Raw genomic sequence first — 16,122 nt, forward strand, 5'->3', positions numbered from 1 at the left:
GTGACTTCTCAGATACTTATGCAGCCACGTGTTCAAATGAAACAAGATCTGGGCAACATTCAAGCTTGAGTTGACAAGTGGCAAGTTATATTCACGCCACACAAAGGCCAGGCTGTGACCATCTCCAATAGAGGTGATCTAAGCACTCCCCTTTTGACATTCAATGGTGTTAGTATTACTGAAACCCCATCGATCAATGTCCTTGGATTTACCACTTACCAGAAACTCAACTGGAATTGTCCCATAAACTCAGTAGTTACGTGAATGTTTCAGAGGTTAGAAATATTGTGGCAAGTGACTGACCTGACTTTCCAAAGCCTGTCCAGGCACAAGTCAAGAATGTGGTAGAATGCTTCCCACTTGCTTGGATGGATGGATCTCCAAGAAGCTTGACACCATCCAGGACATAACCTGCTTGAGAGAGGCTTCACATCCGCAAGCATCCACTTGCTCCACTGCTAATGCTCAGTGGGAGCAGTGTGTACTTACTGCAAGATGCACTGCAGTAATTCACCAAAGATCTTTCGACAGCACTTTCCAAACCACAGTGACTTCTACCTGGAAGGACAAGGGCAGCACGCACATGGGAATATCACCTGCAAGTTCCTCTCCATGTAAGTCACTGCTGACTTGAAAATACCTTATTGAATATTGCTTACAATTCTGATCGTCGTTCTGTAGGAAGACTGTTGTTAAACTTGACACAGTGCAGAAAAGATTTACAAGCATATTGTCAGCTCTGGACGGTTTGAGTTATAGGGAGAAGCTGAATAGGCTGGGGCTTTTTGCCCTGGAGTGTCGGAGCTGATGGATTTTTGTAGAGGCTTAGAAGGTTGTCAGGGGCGTGGATAGATTGAAAAGCCAAGATCTTTTTCTAGTTTAGAAAAACAAACTCTTATGGTGCTCAGAACAGCAGAACAGCAACTCATATTCCGCCTGGGAACCCTGCAGCCATATGGTATCAATGTGGACTTCACCAGCTTCAAAATCTCCCCTTCCCCGACTGCATCCCTCAACCAGCCCAGTTCGTCCCCTCCCCCCACTGCACCACACAACCAGCCCAGCTCTTCCCCCCCACCCATTGCATCCCAAAACCAGTCCAACCTGTCTCTGCCTCCCTAACCGGTTCTTCCTCTCACCCATCCCTTCCTCCCACCCCAAGCCGCACCCCCCGCTACCTACTAACCTCATCCCACCTCCTTGACCTGTCCGTCTTCCCTGGACTGACCTATCCCCTCCCTACCTCCCCACCTACACTCTCTCCACCTATCTTCTTTACTCTCCATCTTCGGTCCGCCTCCCCCTCTCTCCCTATTTATTCCAGTTCCCTCCCCCCATCCCCCTCTCTGATGAAGGGTCTAGGCCCGAAACGTCAGCTTTTGTGCTCCTGGGATGCTGCTTGGCCTGCTGTGTTCGTCCAGCCTCACATTTTGTTATCTTGGAGTCTCCAGCATCTGCAGTTCCCATCATCTCTTATGGTGCTCATCCTGGGCCTCCTCCATTGCTACAACTATGCCACCCGAAAGATGGAGGAACAGCATCTCATTTTGCTTGGAAACCCTGCAGCCCAAGTGTATCAATGTGGACTTCACAAGCTTCAAAATCTCCCCTCCCACGACTGCATCCCAAAACCAGCCCAGCTCATCCCCACTTCCCTGATCATTCCTCCCACCTCAAACTGCACGCCTATCTCCTACCCACTAATGTCATCCCACCTCCTTGACCTGTCGGTCCTCCCTGTACAACCTATCTCCTCCCTAACTCCCCACCTACATTCACCTTCACTTGCTCTAACCCCGCCTCTCTGACCTGTCTGTCTCCTTTCACCCTATCTTCTCCTTTATCCATCTTCTATCCATCTCCCCCTGTCTCCCTACTTATTTCAGAATCCCCTTCCCATCCCCTGTTTCTGAAGAAGGGTCTTGTCCCAAAATGTCAAACTTTCCTGCTCCTCTGCTGCTTGGCTTGCTGCGTTTGTCCAGCTTCACTCTGTGTTATCTCAGTTTCTCCAGCATCAGTTTCTGCTATCTCTTATGGTGCTCAAATCTGTTTAGTGACTGCTTCTGAAGCAGTGTTCTGATTTATGTCGATTCGCTTAAGATGGTTCAATGTTGAAGAAAAGACTTGCAAAATGACAAAGTTATGCCTAAATATGCTTCATTTTTAGCATATTCTGCATGTGCAACTATGTAAAAAGTGAAATTATTGCCCTGTGACTCCTTAATTTAAATGCAGAGCATGAAAAAAACATACTTTATTTTGGGAATTTAAAATACAACATTTGACTTGCATAGGGAATATCTGGATTTGTTGCAGGTCATCAGACTTCATTTTTAATAAAAGATATTAAGCCTCAAATACCCCTTTCATTCATTAATTCATTGTGTGCACTAGGATGTATGTTCATAAGGAGGTCATTCTGTGTGAAAATTATGGCAACTTTGAAATTGTAATCACCTCCATAGTAATTGTTCTAACAAAATAGTGATGTACTTGTTGCATTTTAAAAGATAAATTTGCTTTTTCTCTATAAAGTTACTAGTATGCCACATTTTTATTTATGTTCATTTATTGTAAGCGTGACATAATTCTAGTTAATGCAATTACAGTGGAATTTAAGGTGAATAGTATCAGTAATTTATCAAAGTATATTTTAGAATTAATGGCTATTGACCTGTGGAACAATGTAAGAAAGCAACTTCCAGTTTTGTATGCTGAAATAGTCTCTCTCTGAAAATCGTGTGAAAAGTTATGGTTGAGAGCCATCTGATTTACACGTAACAAACAGGATGTATCCAGCAGGGCTGCCCAGCTTGTATGCATGACCAGTTTTCCTGCATGTTTACTCTTCTCATTCATTGTACCACACCTATTAATTTCAGATGATTGGTTCAGTATTGATGTAAACCATGATTAACCAGCTTTATGCTTTTGCGGAACACTAGTCTTTGAAATAGCTTTTGGAACTTAGATGCATTGTCATTCTGTAGCCTTGACTAATGAATTCTATGAAGAAATATGCTAATCTTTCAAACTGTTTTGTCCTGGGACGCTGACATCATTCCAGAGCATGTGCCAAGTGTAATTACAAGTTGATGACTGTCATCTGGATTAAATCATTGGTGCAGAACAACTGTTCTGCTGTAAAGTAATTCTGAGCAAAAAAATGTTCATGGTTTTGAAAAAGGATTCATGATTTCTAGACCCTATCAAGGAAAATAGTCTGAAATGTCATGGCCATTGCTTTCTCATCTATTAAATTAGTAAGTATTGAATTTGCAATTCAGTGAAGTTGTAAGCGCCTCTTAAGACAATAGAAATTTATATTGACATTTATAATGATGCATAGCATCTTTTGCATTTTGGTCATTAATTTGCAATGTTAATAATTTTCAGTTTGATTGGCACAACAACTGCTCGACCATGTCCTGAAGTAAACCAGGTACCACAGCCACATCACCTTCCTCAGCACCTGCCTACGGAACCGGATCATCCCCAATGGACTACAGTCTCAAAATCTCCCCTACCCCCACCGCATCCCAAAACCAGCCCAGTTCGCCCCCTTCTCCCCCCCCCACTGCACCACACAACCAGCCCAGCTCTTCCCCTCCACCCACTGCATCCCAAAACCAGTCCAACCTGTCTCTGCCTCCCTAACCTGTTCTTCCTCTCACCCATCCCTTCCTCCCACCCCAAGCTGCGCCTCCATCTCCTACCTACTAACCGCATCCCACCTCCTTGACCTGTCCGTCTTCCCTGGACTGACCTATCCCCTCCCTACCTCCCCACCTATACTCTCTCCACCTATCTTCTTTTCTCTCCATCTTCGGTCCGCCTCCCCCTCTCTCCCTATTTATTCCAGAACCCTCACCCCGTCCCCCTCTCTGATGAAGGGTCTAGGCCCGAAAAGTCAGCTTTTGTGCTCCTGAGATGCTGCTTGGCCTGCTGTGTTCATCCAGCCTCACGTTTTATCATCCATTTCTTCAGATATGCCTGGATAGGGTTTTGCCTGATACTGATTTTGTTTGGTTTGACTTCTTGCTGTTCCAGCCACAAGTTCAACAAAGCTGGAAGATTTGAGTTACCTGGATGAAAGGAATGCACCGTTACGTACCTCTTTTAGGATGCCTTGGCATAACACAGCTGGAGGAAGAGTACAACAAAATGTGAAAGGTGTGGTATTGCTGTATGTACATATGCTGATGTTTTTGTAACAAACCACAAATTTGTTCTTAAAAGGTTCGAAATGGCATTGTGGTTCATTACATACCTGAAGTAATGTTCTGTTATTTTTCAAATCATAATTAGTTCAAAACCTGCAAGTTACATAACTTTGGATAGAAACAAACTTATTGGGACTGTGAATTGTCCTACTGACTGTATAATATATTATTCTTTAAATGTATTGTGTCCAGCTGTAATTAAAAATTGGTGACAGTAAATGGGTAGTTTTAACATTCGGTAACAAAAAAGAATCAGTTTGTAAAAATGCACTCAACATATATTGGCATCATTGGCTAAACCATCAATTATTGCCCATCTCTGATTCTCCAGAAGGCAATTTAAATATCAGCCATTTTGTAGTGGGTTTAGAGTAACCACATAGGCCTAACCAGATAAAGGCCATTAGATGGGATTTTGTCATTTATTCCAGGATTCATTGGTTTCAAATTTCACTGTATGCCATAGTGGGATTCAAGCAAATGTCCTGGTGTTCTAGATTGTTGGTCCAGTAACACAACCACTGTGCATCAAATTCCTTGATTCCATTATTGTTTCAAAATTGTAATTCTTTGAAATCCTTGTAACCATCAAGCATTTTTAGTGATGCTTATGACTCAGTTGGTCATTGCTATAGCAGTGTGCTGAAATATATTTAGTTTTAATGTTTCAAAGATGTTAGTAATAAGATAGGAGCAGAATTTTAAGTAAAGTTAGAATTGTACAATCAACTCTTATTGAAGCGCCTTACATGTGTTTTCGGGAAAATAGAAGTTAGAAACTGACAGTTATCGAGTTAAGCAGTTACGACTTTTACCATTTTGAAAGCAAACAGCACAAGAAGACTGACTTGTTGGCAACTAATGTGTTTCCAGACAAGGAATGCTGTTCATGAAATTGCTTTATGTTGAATTTCTTGTAACGGAAATAGCTGCTTGGTCATACAACATCTATATTGCTGAAAAAAAATGCTGTCAGAGCTTTTTATCCTGCACTTGTTAGAGCACAGCTGAGAATGCCAAATTTCAAAGTGAAGTTTAAACTGCATAACGAAAGGCTGCTTATTGATTAACAAGTTGATTCCAATTGGTGAGGTGTTACCATGGATAATTTACCAGCGAGCAGTTATTTAAATTCAGAATGGCTAAGTCAACTCTGACTGGTCAAGGTATTACCATGGGAACAAGGCAATCATTTTGTTTAACTGAAAAAGCCGCAATTCCTAAATGTGATCCTACTGCTTATAGAGGATGGGGCTGTACATACGAATATATGTAGAAGCTAGCTTTAAGCAAGCATCAGTGAGCCATATTGCGAACCCACACGGTCCACATCTTGGGAGCATAGTCTAAAAATTAATATCAGACCATTCAGCAGAGATGTTACGAAGCAGTTCTACACACTTCTCCTGTTCCTTTCTCCCTACGTTTGGTATTCTTTCTTCTGTCCTCATGAGTGCAAGAGAAACTTTGACAAAATGTCTCCCCGATATTCAGCAATACTCTTGTTATTGTTTTTATCAATTTTGCACTATGGTCCCCTTAAGAATAAAAGTAAAACTGCGGAAGGACAAAACAACTAGAAAAGTGGAAAGGAAGTTGCACAATATTGCAGTGTAATGTTAAGAATGTAGTTGTGTAAATGAAAAGTGTGTGATTACTGTGTGCATGATCCTTGCACTGTAACTTTGGTCTTGATAGGATCACTTTGTCTGTGGCACTGTTCATGTACCTAAATGCACAAAAGGATTTAGATCCTGCTTCTCCTCCAGTGAGTCCATTTTCTAAAGACTTCAATGTTTGCCTGGGTTTCTTACCATTTTCAGATTTAAATTATCACCCCAAATGTGTGACATTGCAATATTTTTGGATTGATAACTAGCTAATTTAGATTAGTTTTCCTACAGTGTGGAAACAAGCTCTTTGGCCCAACAAGTCCACACCGCCTCTTGAAGCATCCCACCCAGACCCATCCCCCTATAATCCACACACCCCTTAACACTACGGCCAATTTAGCATGCCATCCACCTAGCCTGCACACCTTTGGACTGGGGACTGTGGGAGGAAACCAGAGCACCTGGAGGAAACTCACGCAGACACGGGGAGAATGTGCAAACTCCACACAGTCGCCTGAGGCTGGAATCGAACCCGGGTCTCTGGCACCTTGAGACTGCAGTGCTAACTGCTGAGTCACCGTGCCTACCGTATTATTAACTTCTACAAAGTGAACAGACAAAAGAGTGGGAGTAAGCACAACATCTCTCATCAATAAGATCCAGGCTGATCTAATCTAGGCCTCCTCTCCACATTTCTGCCTGTCCCCCATGACCCTTGAATATTATATCATTCCAAAATCTGTCTCTGTTTGCAATAGTCAATGACAGTCTTTGTAAAGTCTCTGGGGCGAAGAATTTTAAAAAAGTTGTGACTGTCTGAGAGAATAAATTATTTTTATTTCCATTTGAATAAGGCGATTTCTGATTCTGAAGTTTTGCTTTCAAGTTTGAGGCTTGTACAAAGTGAAATGTTCTTCAGCATCCACTCTTGTCAAACCCCACAATGTTCTGTTTCAATAAAATGCCTCTATTTCTTCTAATCTCCAATGGCTAAAGGGCTAAGCTGCTCAGTCTTGCCTTGTAAGACAGTCAGTTCATCCCAGCAATCAAATAAATTAAACAATTTTGAATTGCTTCTACAGCAAGTAATTATACTCCTTAATTATAATGTTTAGTTGCACAAACATCCTATTTAATCAGAGCAAGATTTTCCTACTTTTTCCTAAGGATAAAAGGGGAGTTGGAACAGATGCAGCCAACACTTGGTTTGGAATATAGAGGTAGTGTCAGACTTTACTTGATCTTTACTGCCTTTTTTTTTGTTTGTTTGGTTCATGTGACGCAGACATCCCTGGCTATGCCAACATTTATTGAGGCCTACTTTTTAAGATAGAGTCAGTGGCACCTAGTTCACAGTTATTTAAAATTGGCATGCAACAGTGAGCTTGTGCAATGGTAAGGCCAACGATTTTCTTTGTGAGCTAATTTGTTTTCATTTGCTCATTGATTGTGGATGTCTCTGGCTGGACCAATGTTTATTGTCCATCCCAAATTGACCTGGAAAACGTGGTGGTGAGTTGCTGCCCTGAAATGCTTCTGTCTACAGAGCTGAGGGGGAAGGAATTCTAGGATTTTGACTCTGCAATACTAAAGGAACAGTGCATTGTTCCAAGTCAGGTGAATTTCTATAGAACATTTTGTGCACGCTGCTGCTATTACACATTGGTCGTGGACAGAGTGAACCTTTGTGGATCTGGTGCTAATCAAACAGGCTACTTTGTTTTGGATGACATCAAGCTTCTGAATGATTTTAGAGTTGCACTTAACCAAGGAAGTGGGGAGTATTCCATAATAACCCTGACTTTTTGCTTTTAGATGGTTGATAGGTTTTGGGGAGTTAGGAGGTGAGTTACTTGCTGCAGGATTCCTAGCCTCTAACCTGCATTTATAACCAAAGAACCAAAACAAAGTTGCTGGAAAAGCTCAGTAGATCTGGCAGCATCTGTGAAGGAACAGACAGAGTTAACGTTTCGGATCTGGTGACCCTTTCTCAGAATAGGGCCACCAGACCCGAAACGTTAACTCTGTTCCTTCACACGCGCTGCCAGACCTGCTGAGCTTTTCCAGCAACTTTGTTTTTGTTCCTGATTTACAGCATCCATAGTTCTTTTGGTTTTTATTTACAACCAAACTATTGGTGGTGTTGGTCGAATTGAGTTATAGTCAACGGTAAATGCAAGTCAGAAATGTGATTGAATACTCCCCACTTGTCTGGATGAGTGCACGTCCAACAAGCCTCAGGAAGCTTGACACCATCCAGAGGAAAGTTGCCCAGTTTCCCAGTTGCCCACTTGCCACCACATTCACACTCCCTCTTAGCACCAGTGCTCAGGAGCTGTGTGTACTATGTAAATCTGCATTTTAGAAATTCATCAGGTTTTGAGACAGCACCTTCCAAATCCATCACCATTTCTATCATGAAGACAAGGGCAGCAGATACACCTCTACCTGCAAGCTCCTCTCCAAGCCAGTCTTCATGCTTACTTGTAAGATAACACCATCACCATTCCTTCATAGTTACTGGGTCAAAATTCTGGAATTCCCTGCCTAGTAGAATTGTGGGTCTACTTGCACTGCATGGACTGCAGTAGTTCATGAAGACAGTCCACCACCACTTTCTCAAGGGTAACTAGGTACACACAATAAATGCTGGCCAGCCAGCGATGCGCACATTCCACAAATGAATGAAGAAAAGATTGGAAATCTGAACCGAAAATGCTGGAGAAACTCAGTAGGTCTGGAAATTTCTTGGGAGAAACAAAGGTTAATGTTTCAACTCCAAAGACTTTTAAACTGTTTTTTAACTTCATGCTGCATGGATGGTTTCTTAACATTTACAAATTCTTGGACTTTACAGGCACAAAATGCTGTAGTTTGTTTTTGGTGCTGTTACATGTTTCATCTTTAAACTTCAAAGAGCTATCTGTTAAAGGACAGTAAAACAGAGTTTATCGGCTTTAAAAATGCCATTGGTGTTTGCTCATTCAGGACATGGTGAGACCATCTTGCTGTTATTGGTGCACTGTCACTTACTGCATGAAATAAAATACTGCATCTTGTTGTGAGTTGGTCTATCCATTGATGCGGATGAACTTGTTGTAGTCAGGCCTTTTTCTGCAGGACTGGACCATAGATGGCAGTGTTATTTACTTGAACTGCCTTGAGCCATGTTGGCAGTGATTTTTGGATTTTGGATCTTGGGATAGGCAGCTATTCTCATCCATGTCCGTCCTTGCTAGAGAGAATGCTTGCTTGTCAAGTTGTTCCATTTTTTTTTCAGAATGGTTGAAAGTGTCGATGGTGGAAACCTCCACTCCACAGGCCAGTTTTTCATTTTGAACCATGATTTTCAGCTTGCTTTTTGTATTCATTTTGTTCCAATTGGCAAGTCTTTTAAATTTCTCATAGGTTTAGCCATATTTGAGGGCTTGAACGTCCTCTCACAGAGAAATCTTGATGTAAAATGGCTTACTCAGACCATTGAAAATTTGCACATTATCATGACCTAATTCCCCTCTGGTTGACAGATATCTAACAATTTTGCATAACTGGTTAATCTGGAGTTATCAGTCCAGGACTTTGTTTTACTATACGTATCATTTCTTCTTCTGCTGGCAGAACTGCCTGACCTCCTTGACAAGTTGAATTTTTGGTTGTCTGAACGTGATGCATTATAATAAATTATACAACATAGTTTAGCAGTAAAGGTTTGAATAATTCTGTTTAGATATTATATTTATGCAATTGTTTTATTCCATCATTGCTAAATTAAATGTAATTATCAGAATTAATATTTCTTTTAAAATCTGCTTTGATGGTATACAATGCTTTGATTTTGTAAGAATGTAAAGTTCAATTAAGTGTTTTGTACAGATATTTCTGCTGTAATGCATGTTTCACTAACATGAATTGGCGGTAATGCAATCGATGAATAATGGACGCTGTTTGGATAATGCAAATTTGCTACTATACAGTGTAGCGATTTTTCCCTAGTGATTTCCCTATAACATAATTTTCTATGCCGCAAGATCTCATGAGTGCAACTGTTGCATTATCGGAGAAGTACCTGTATTGGATACATGTGGTAACACTCAAAAATACCAAATCGATTTTCAATTCAAAATGTAACATTGAAATTCTGTAAATAATATATAAATTATTTAAAACTTTATGAAGTTACTGTTTCTGGATACTGAGCAGCCTAGGGTTTTTGGCTTGATTTTGTTTCAAGTTTTTTGATGCAGTGTATAGTCTTGACTTGCTTTTCATTGGGCAAAACTTAACGTTTTTTTGTTTTTGTATGCTAAGTGTAAAATGTACTTGAATAACAAGAAAATTACAGTGCTATTATAAGCATATTTTTAAGAGACATCAGTGGAAATTAATCCATTTTATGTTTTTTTTAAATTTTATTTAGTGCGATTTTCTCCATACAAGCCTGTTGATATTGTCTTAAAGCCATTATTGTTTGAGGTACCAAGCATTACTACAGATTCAATATTTATTGGTCGGGATTGGCTGTTCCAGAAGATAGATGAGAACTTGCACAATGGAGAGATTTCAGAGAACAAAGGAGCAGTAATTATTGGAAATGTTGGTTTTGGGAAAACAGCCATAATTTCCAGGCTAGTGGCACTGAGCTGTCATGGAGGTCGGATGAGACAAATTGCATCAAATTGCTCCAGTGTTTTCTCAAAAAGTAAGTTTCTTGTTTGCAATATGTGAAGTATAGTGCATCTCAACCCAGGAAGATGCCAAAGGGGATTTTTTTTTCAGGCTATTGAATCAAAATTCATAATTGTACAGGACTGAAATGCATTCTTTGTTTGAAGGTAAACTTTGCAGTATCAGGTAATATACCGTGATTGCTGGACATTTGAAGTCTGGAGAGAAAATATTGGAATTGCTAATTAGATCAGTGTGTTTTGAAATCTTTGGACTCCTACAATTTGGAGTTCTACAATTGCAAATTATAGTTGCTTTCACTCAGCAGCTGCAGGCCATTATTTTGTTATTCCCAATTGCACCTCCTCCAGGCCCATCTTTTCTTTCATTGTTTTATTGCTGCTGCTAATGACCTACAAAGCATCATCCCTTTAGTTTACATTCCAGCATAGTTCTACCTTCCATTTTCTTCACTCTTGCCCACTCAGAAGAGGTCTGTACTTGTTTAAAATCAGTTAATGTTTTCCAATTCTAATGAAAGCACATCAACCTTTTTGCTTTCTGTGTTTTGCCTGACTTGCTGATTATTTATGATGTTTTGCTTTTTCACTATTCAATATTAGGTGTGTTCAATCTATAGCTTATGTGGATATACATTTGATGTGCATACTTCTATCCATTAATTTTTGATCTCTTGATAATTAGATGTAAAAGAATTTTACCAACAGTAATTTTAATTTCATAGTTTTTTTAATATAAACTTCATTCAGTCATGAGAGCTCTGTTTGAATATAGGACTTTAATTCATTGTCTTCTGATGTTTCATCCTCAGCTGGTTTGTTTGGTAGTTATCAGCAGTTTGCAATTAGCTTTCACTCAAGGCAAGGAGGCACAGATCTCAAACCTACCTCAGCTGGAATGGGAATTGATTATGCTGAATCAGATGCTAGCCATTGAATCAAGTGATGTAATCTGCCTCGAGGTTGTTCATTATGACCAAAATATGTAAACTAAAGCACAGATGTCGTTTATGGTTTTTGTTTTTTACATAAGGTCATTTTATTTTTGTTGTTACCCTGCCCGAAATTCTGTAGAGTTAACACATTTTTCTCAGGTTATTGTCAGTTAATAATCTTCAGGATAAATTATTGCAAGTGCAAGCTGATTATGACATATCTAGGGCAATGACATTTTAAAAAAAAAATTACAGGGTGTGGGTGTTGCTGGCTGAGCCACCATTTGTTGTCCGTCCTTGGTTGCAATTGAGGTGGTGGTGGTGAACTACCCTCTTGAATTGCTGAAGTCCATTAGCTATAAGTTGACCCACAATGCCATTGGGGAAGACATTTCAGAAATTATTAATAATAGTGGGAGTAGTAGCCTCCCAGCTGCTCTGAAGGTGCAGCATACTGTCTGAGCAGTTTGATAGACAATAATTTAGCTCCTGGAGGTGTGGTGTAATGATAATATCCCTATCTCTCATCCAGAAGTTCTGGGTTGACGTCTCCACTGCTCTAAAGGTGCGTCATAATGTGCTCTATCGGGTTGATTAAAAAATATCTGCTTAACCATCACAATTTTTAAGAACAATGAAGGAAAAAGAACTAGAAAAGCTGAATGAAAAACAGAAGTTGCTGGAGAAACTCAGTAGATCAGGCAGTATCCACAGGAAGAAAGCAGGGCTAATGTTTTGAATCCAGTGACTCTTTGTCCGACCACTACTTACAGCTCAATCAAGTCTCCCCTCAACCTGCTTTGCTCTAAGCCCCAGTCTGTCTAGTCTCTCTTCATGACTGAAATTCTCTAGTCAGGCACCATCCTAGAAAATCTCCTGTATACCCTCTCCAGCGTTAATATATCCCTCCTGTAATGTGGATTCCAGAAGTGCACACAAACTCTGTGAACATTTTATACAGCTTCAGATGACCTCCCTGCTCTTAAACTCTATGCCTCAGCTAATAAAAGCAAATATCCAATATGTCCCCTTAGTCATTTTATCCATCTGTATTGATATCTTAAGAGACCTCTGGATTTGCACACCCAGGTCCTTCTGACCATCAGTGCTTCTTAGGATCTTACCATTCATGATATATTCCCTTGCCATGTTTATTCTGCCCAACATGTATCATATTGCATTTATCCAGATTGAATTCCATTTGCCATTTAGCAACTCATCTGCTCTGCCCAGCCCAGCCTATCTATATCCTCCTCTAACTTAAGATTATCCACCCCACCAATTTTAGTCCCATCCACAAAACTAATGATCACCTCTCCTGTGTTTAAGTCTAACTCATTCATATGTACAACAAACAGCAAGGGGCCCAGCACTGATCTTTGTGGAACTTCTCAGGAACACAGATTTCTAGTCACAAAAACACTCCTCAGCTATTACCCTCTGTTTCCTGCAATGCAACCCATTCTGAATCCAATTTGAAAAATTACCTTGGATTTCATGGGGTCTTGCCTTTGCTATCATATCTCCCATGGGGACCTTGTCAAAAGCCATACTGAAGCCCAAGTAGACTACATTGAATGCATCGACCTCATCCACATATTTGAGCACCCCTTCAGAAAATTTCAAGCAAGCTGGTCAGACATGACCCCTTTTAACAAAATCTTACTGAATGTTCTTGATTAATCCCTGTCTGTTCAAGTGTAGATCAATTTTGACCCTCAGAATTGCTTCCAACAGTTTCTTCACGCAGAGGGGCGTTGGTTTGATTTGACCTGATTTATCTCTTGCTTCCTTCTTGAAATACCAGGCTTAAATTTGGGTGGCAAGCTGTAATGGGCAATTGATGTGCAAATCTGGCAAATAGTTAAAAATAACAGAAAAGCTAACTATTTATGCTAATTAAATCAGAGTACATAAATTCTAGAGATTACCGAGTTTCATTTTGTGCCTTAGCCCCATCAATTTGCAGCTGATTAACATGTTAGTAATATAGAATACAGTATACAGGAAAAGAGACCATTCAACACGTCGAGTTTGCACCAACCCTCCAAAGAACATCCCACTCCATCCCCATTGACTCGCATTTACCAAGGCCAACCCACCTAGCCTGCCACAATCCTGTGCACTAAAGGACAATTGAGCATGGCAGTCCATCTAACCTGCACATCTTTGGCATGTGGGAGGAAACTGGAGCCCCTAGAGGAAACCCACACAGAGTCAGAGAATATGCAAACTCCACGCAGACAGCCGCCCAAGGCTAGAATCAAACCTGGATCCCGAGCACTGTGAAGCAGCAGTGCTAGCCACTGTTTCTTGAGCACTTTTGTTTTCTCCAGCAAGGTTCAGCTTTCTTACTTTAAGCCCAAATGTCTTTGTACCTATGCTACTTGTTTAGAATGTGGTGCCTCTTTCCAGTGACGTATATCGTTTTACATTCATTTCTGTGTGATTTCATTTATGACACTTTTGGGGCGGAGAAATGTTGTTTGAAGTTCTAATTTTTCATTAACTATTACTGTTAATCTATTTAAACTGTCAACAGGTACAGACCTACACCAGGAACTTCCACTAAGCCAACTGTCCCAGACGTCTACATCCTTTCACAATAGCAGTGCATTGAGCACTGAGTGTGTTCCTGGAATGCCTGAGCTACAAAGACAAAGGGAAGAATCTTTGAAGAGACTTGCAGCACAGGTAAACTGCATCTTCATTCTACAGTATCTTTTCAGTCAAAATTTTCATTTTCTGAGCAGCTTTTGTGGTGATATTAGTGTATGCATATGATTTCAGAGTTCGTTGCCTGATGTAACAAACTACAATACTGTTGATCATATTGGCATTCATTGATTTGAATAAGTTAAAATCTTTTGGAGGGATTTCATGAGCCCATTCCATTTTTCTTTGAAAGCCAAACATCAAAAACTTCAGAAGATTTGGTGTAGCTGAATTTAATTTAATTGTTGCAATCGAACATTTTGCCTGTTTGTGTTTTTATTAAAATATTTATGGTTGTGTGTTAGGTTCTGTTACAGGCATGCGACACAGAAAAAGGCCCATTGAGTCTAAACCAGTCAAATACAACCACATAACTCTTATAATTTCATGTTCCAGCACTTTGCCCATCGCTTTAAATGCCATGACTTTGCAAGTGCACAGCTAAATACTTCTGAATGTTATAAACTGCCTTTGCCACCCTTGCAGGTAGTGAGCTCTAGATTTCCACCACCCCCTGAGTGAAAATGAATTTCTTTGCATCCTTCTAAATCTCATGCCCGTTACCTTCAATTTGTGTCCCGGATTGTTAATTTCACCACTAAAGGTAGGAGTTCCTTCCTGTCTACTCTACCTATGCTCCACATAATTTTACGCATCTCATTGATGCCCTTTGTTTCCCTTGGAGCAGTAAAAATTGACAATCAGTCTTTCCAATTTCTCATGACAACTAAAACTCTGTAGCCCAGAAGCATCCTGGCATATCTCCTCTACGTCCTCCCAGTACAATCGCATAATTCCCATAATATGGATTCCAGACCTGCACGCAATATTCTAGTTGTAGCCTACTCTTAAACTGACGCCTTCTAGTTCTCTATTCCCCAATCCTGGGAAAAAGACTCAGTGCATTCACCCTATCCATGTCTCCCATGATCTTATGCACTTCCGTATGATCCATCCTCAACCGCTTCTCCTCTAAAGAAAAAAGTCCTAGCTTATCCAACCTCTCCTGATAACTAACTAACTCTTTAGACAGTTCAAGCATCCATGTTCCAGTGCTGTGCCTTGGCCTCTTGTATGTCTTTGCCTTATTCACTCAATGTGTGAATTAATTGACTGAGAGGATGGAAAACAAAATTCTTACGATTGTTGCTGTCTCATCAATTGTCAGGAGATGTATGAACCTCCAAATAAGATGTATATATGAGGAATAATTGATATTTTGCCTGAAATCAGGAACTCCTTATGCAAGAAGCTGTAAAACCTCATTACATAATTGTATACCATGACTTCAATTTTTTTAAAAAATGCACTGAACATCTTTTATTCTAGATCAAAGCTAGACAAAAACTCAGCTCATAAATGAAGCTGGTGCCTCAAAAATATATCCCAGTAATTAAACAGAAGTTCTTCAATATCAATATTATCAAGCCAGTATCATCTGCTTATTCAGTGTTTTGAGGAGTAAGTATGAGCGGTTGTTCTCATCCCAGCTGATAGTAATACAGGGCAAGTCAAATCATAGAATCCCTATTCAAGAACAGTTGCAAAGAAAAATCTGGGAATTATAGACCAGTAAGCTTAACATCTGTGGTAGGAAAGTTACTTGAGAAGCGTCTGCGGGATAAAGCTTTCAAAAGACATGGTTTGATTAGGAGTAGTTAGTATGGCTTTGTGTGTGGGAGATATACCTCACAAATATGTTAGAGTTCCTTGATGAAGTGACCAGGAAGGTTGATGGCGGGGCAGCCGCTACAGTGGATAATGAGGAAGGTTATCAGAAATTGCAGCAGGATCTTGATCAGCTGGGGGAAGTTGGCCGAGAAATGGCAAATGTAGGTAAGTATGAGGTGTTGCATTTTGGAAAGCCAAATCCAGGTAGGAGTTTCATGGTGAATGGTAGGATCTTAAGGAGTATAGTGGAAGAGAGGGACTTTTGAGTTCAGGTGCATGG

General features: G+C 40.3%; 1 protein-coding gene across 8 annotated transcripts in view; it reads left to right on the top strand.

The window, feature by feature from the left end:
• LOC125453905 (protein TANC1-like) overlaps positions 1-16,122 on the top strand; it is a 188,527-nt gene that overhangs the window by 84,028 nt on the left and 88,377 nt on the right. For all 8 annotated transcript variants that reach the window (XM_048534037.2, XM_048534045.2, XM_048534040.2 and 5 more), the window contains 3 exons: positions 4,051-4,173; positions 10,254-10,535; positions 13,999-14,150. In XM_048534037.2, the coding sequence (XP_048389994.2) occupies positions 4,051-4,173; positions 10,254-10,535; positions 13,999-14,150 (557 nt within the window). The remainder of the gene's footprint in view (positions 1-4,050; positions 4,174-10,253; positions 10,536-13,998; positions 14,151-16,122) is intronic.

Source organism: Stegostoma tigrinum, chromosome 7 (genome assembly GCF_030684315.1).
Source record: "Stegostoma tigrinum isolate sSteTig4 chromosome 7, sSteTig4.hap1, whole genome shotgun sequence".
In the NCBI taxonomy this organism is placed as follows: domain Eukaryota; kingdom Metazoa; phylum Chordata; class Chondrichthyes; order Orectolobiformes; family Stegostomatidae; genus Stegostoma; species Stegostoma tigrinum.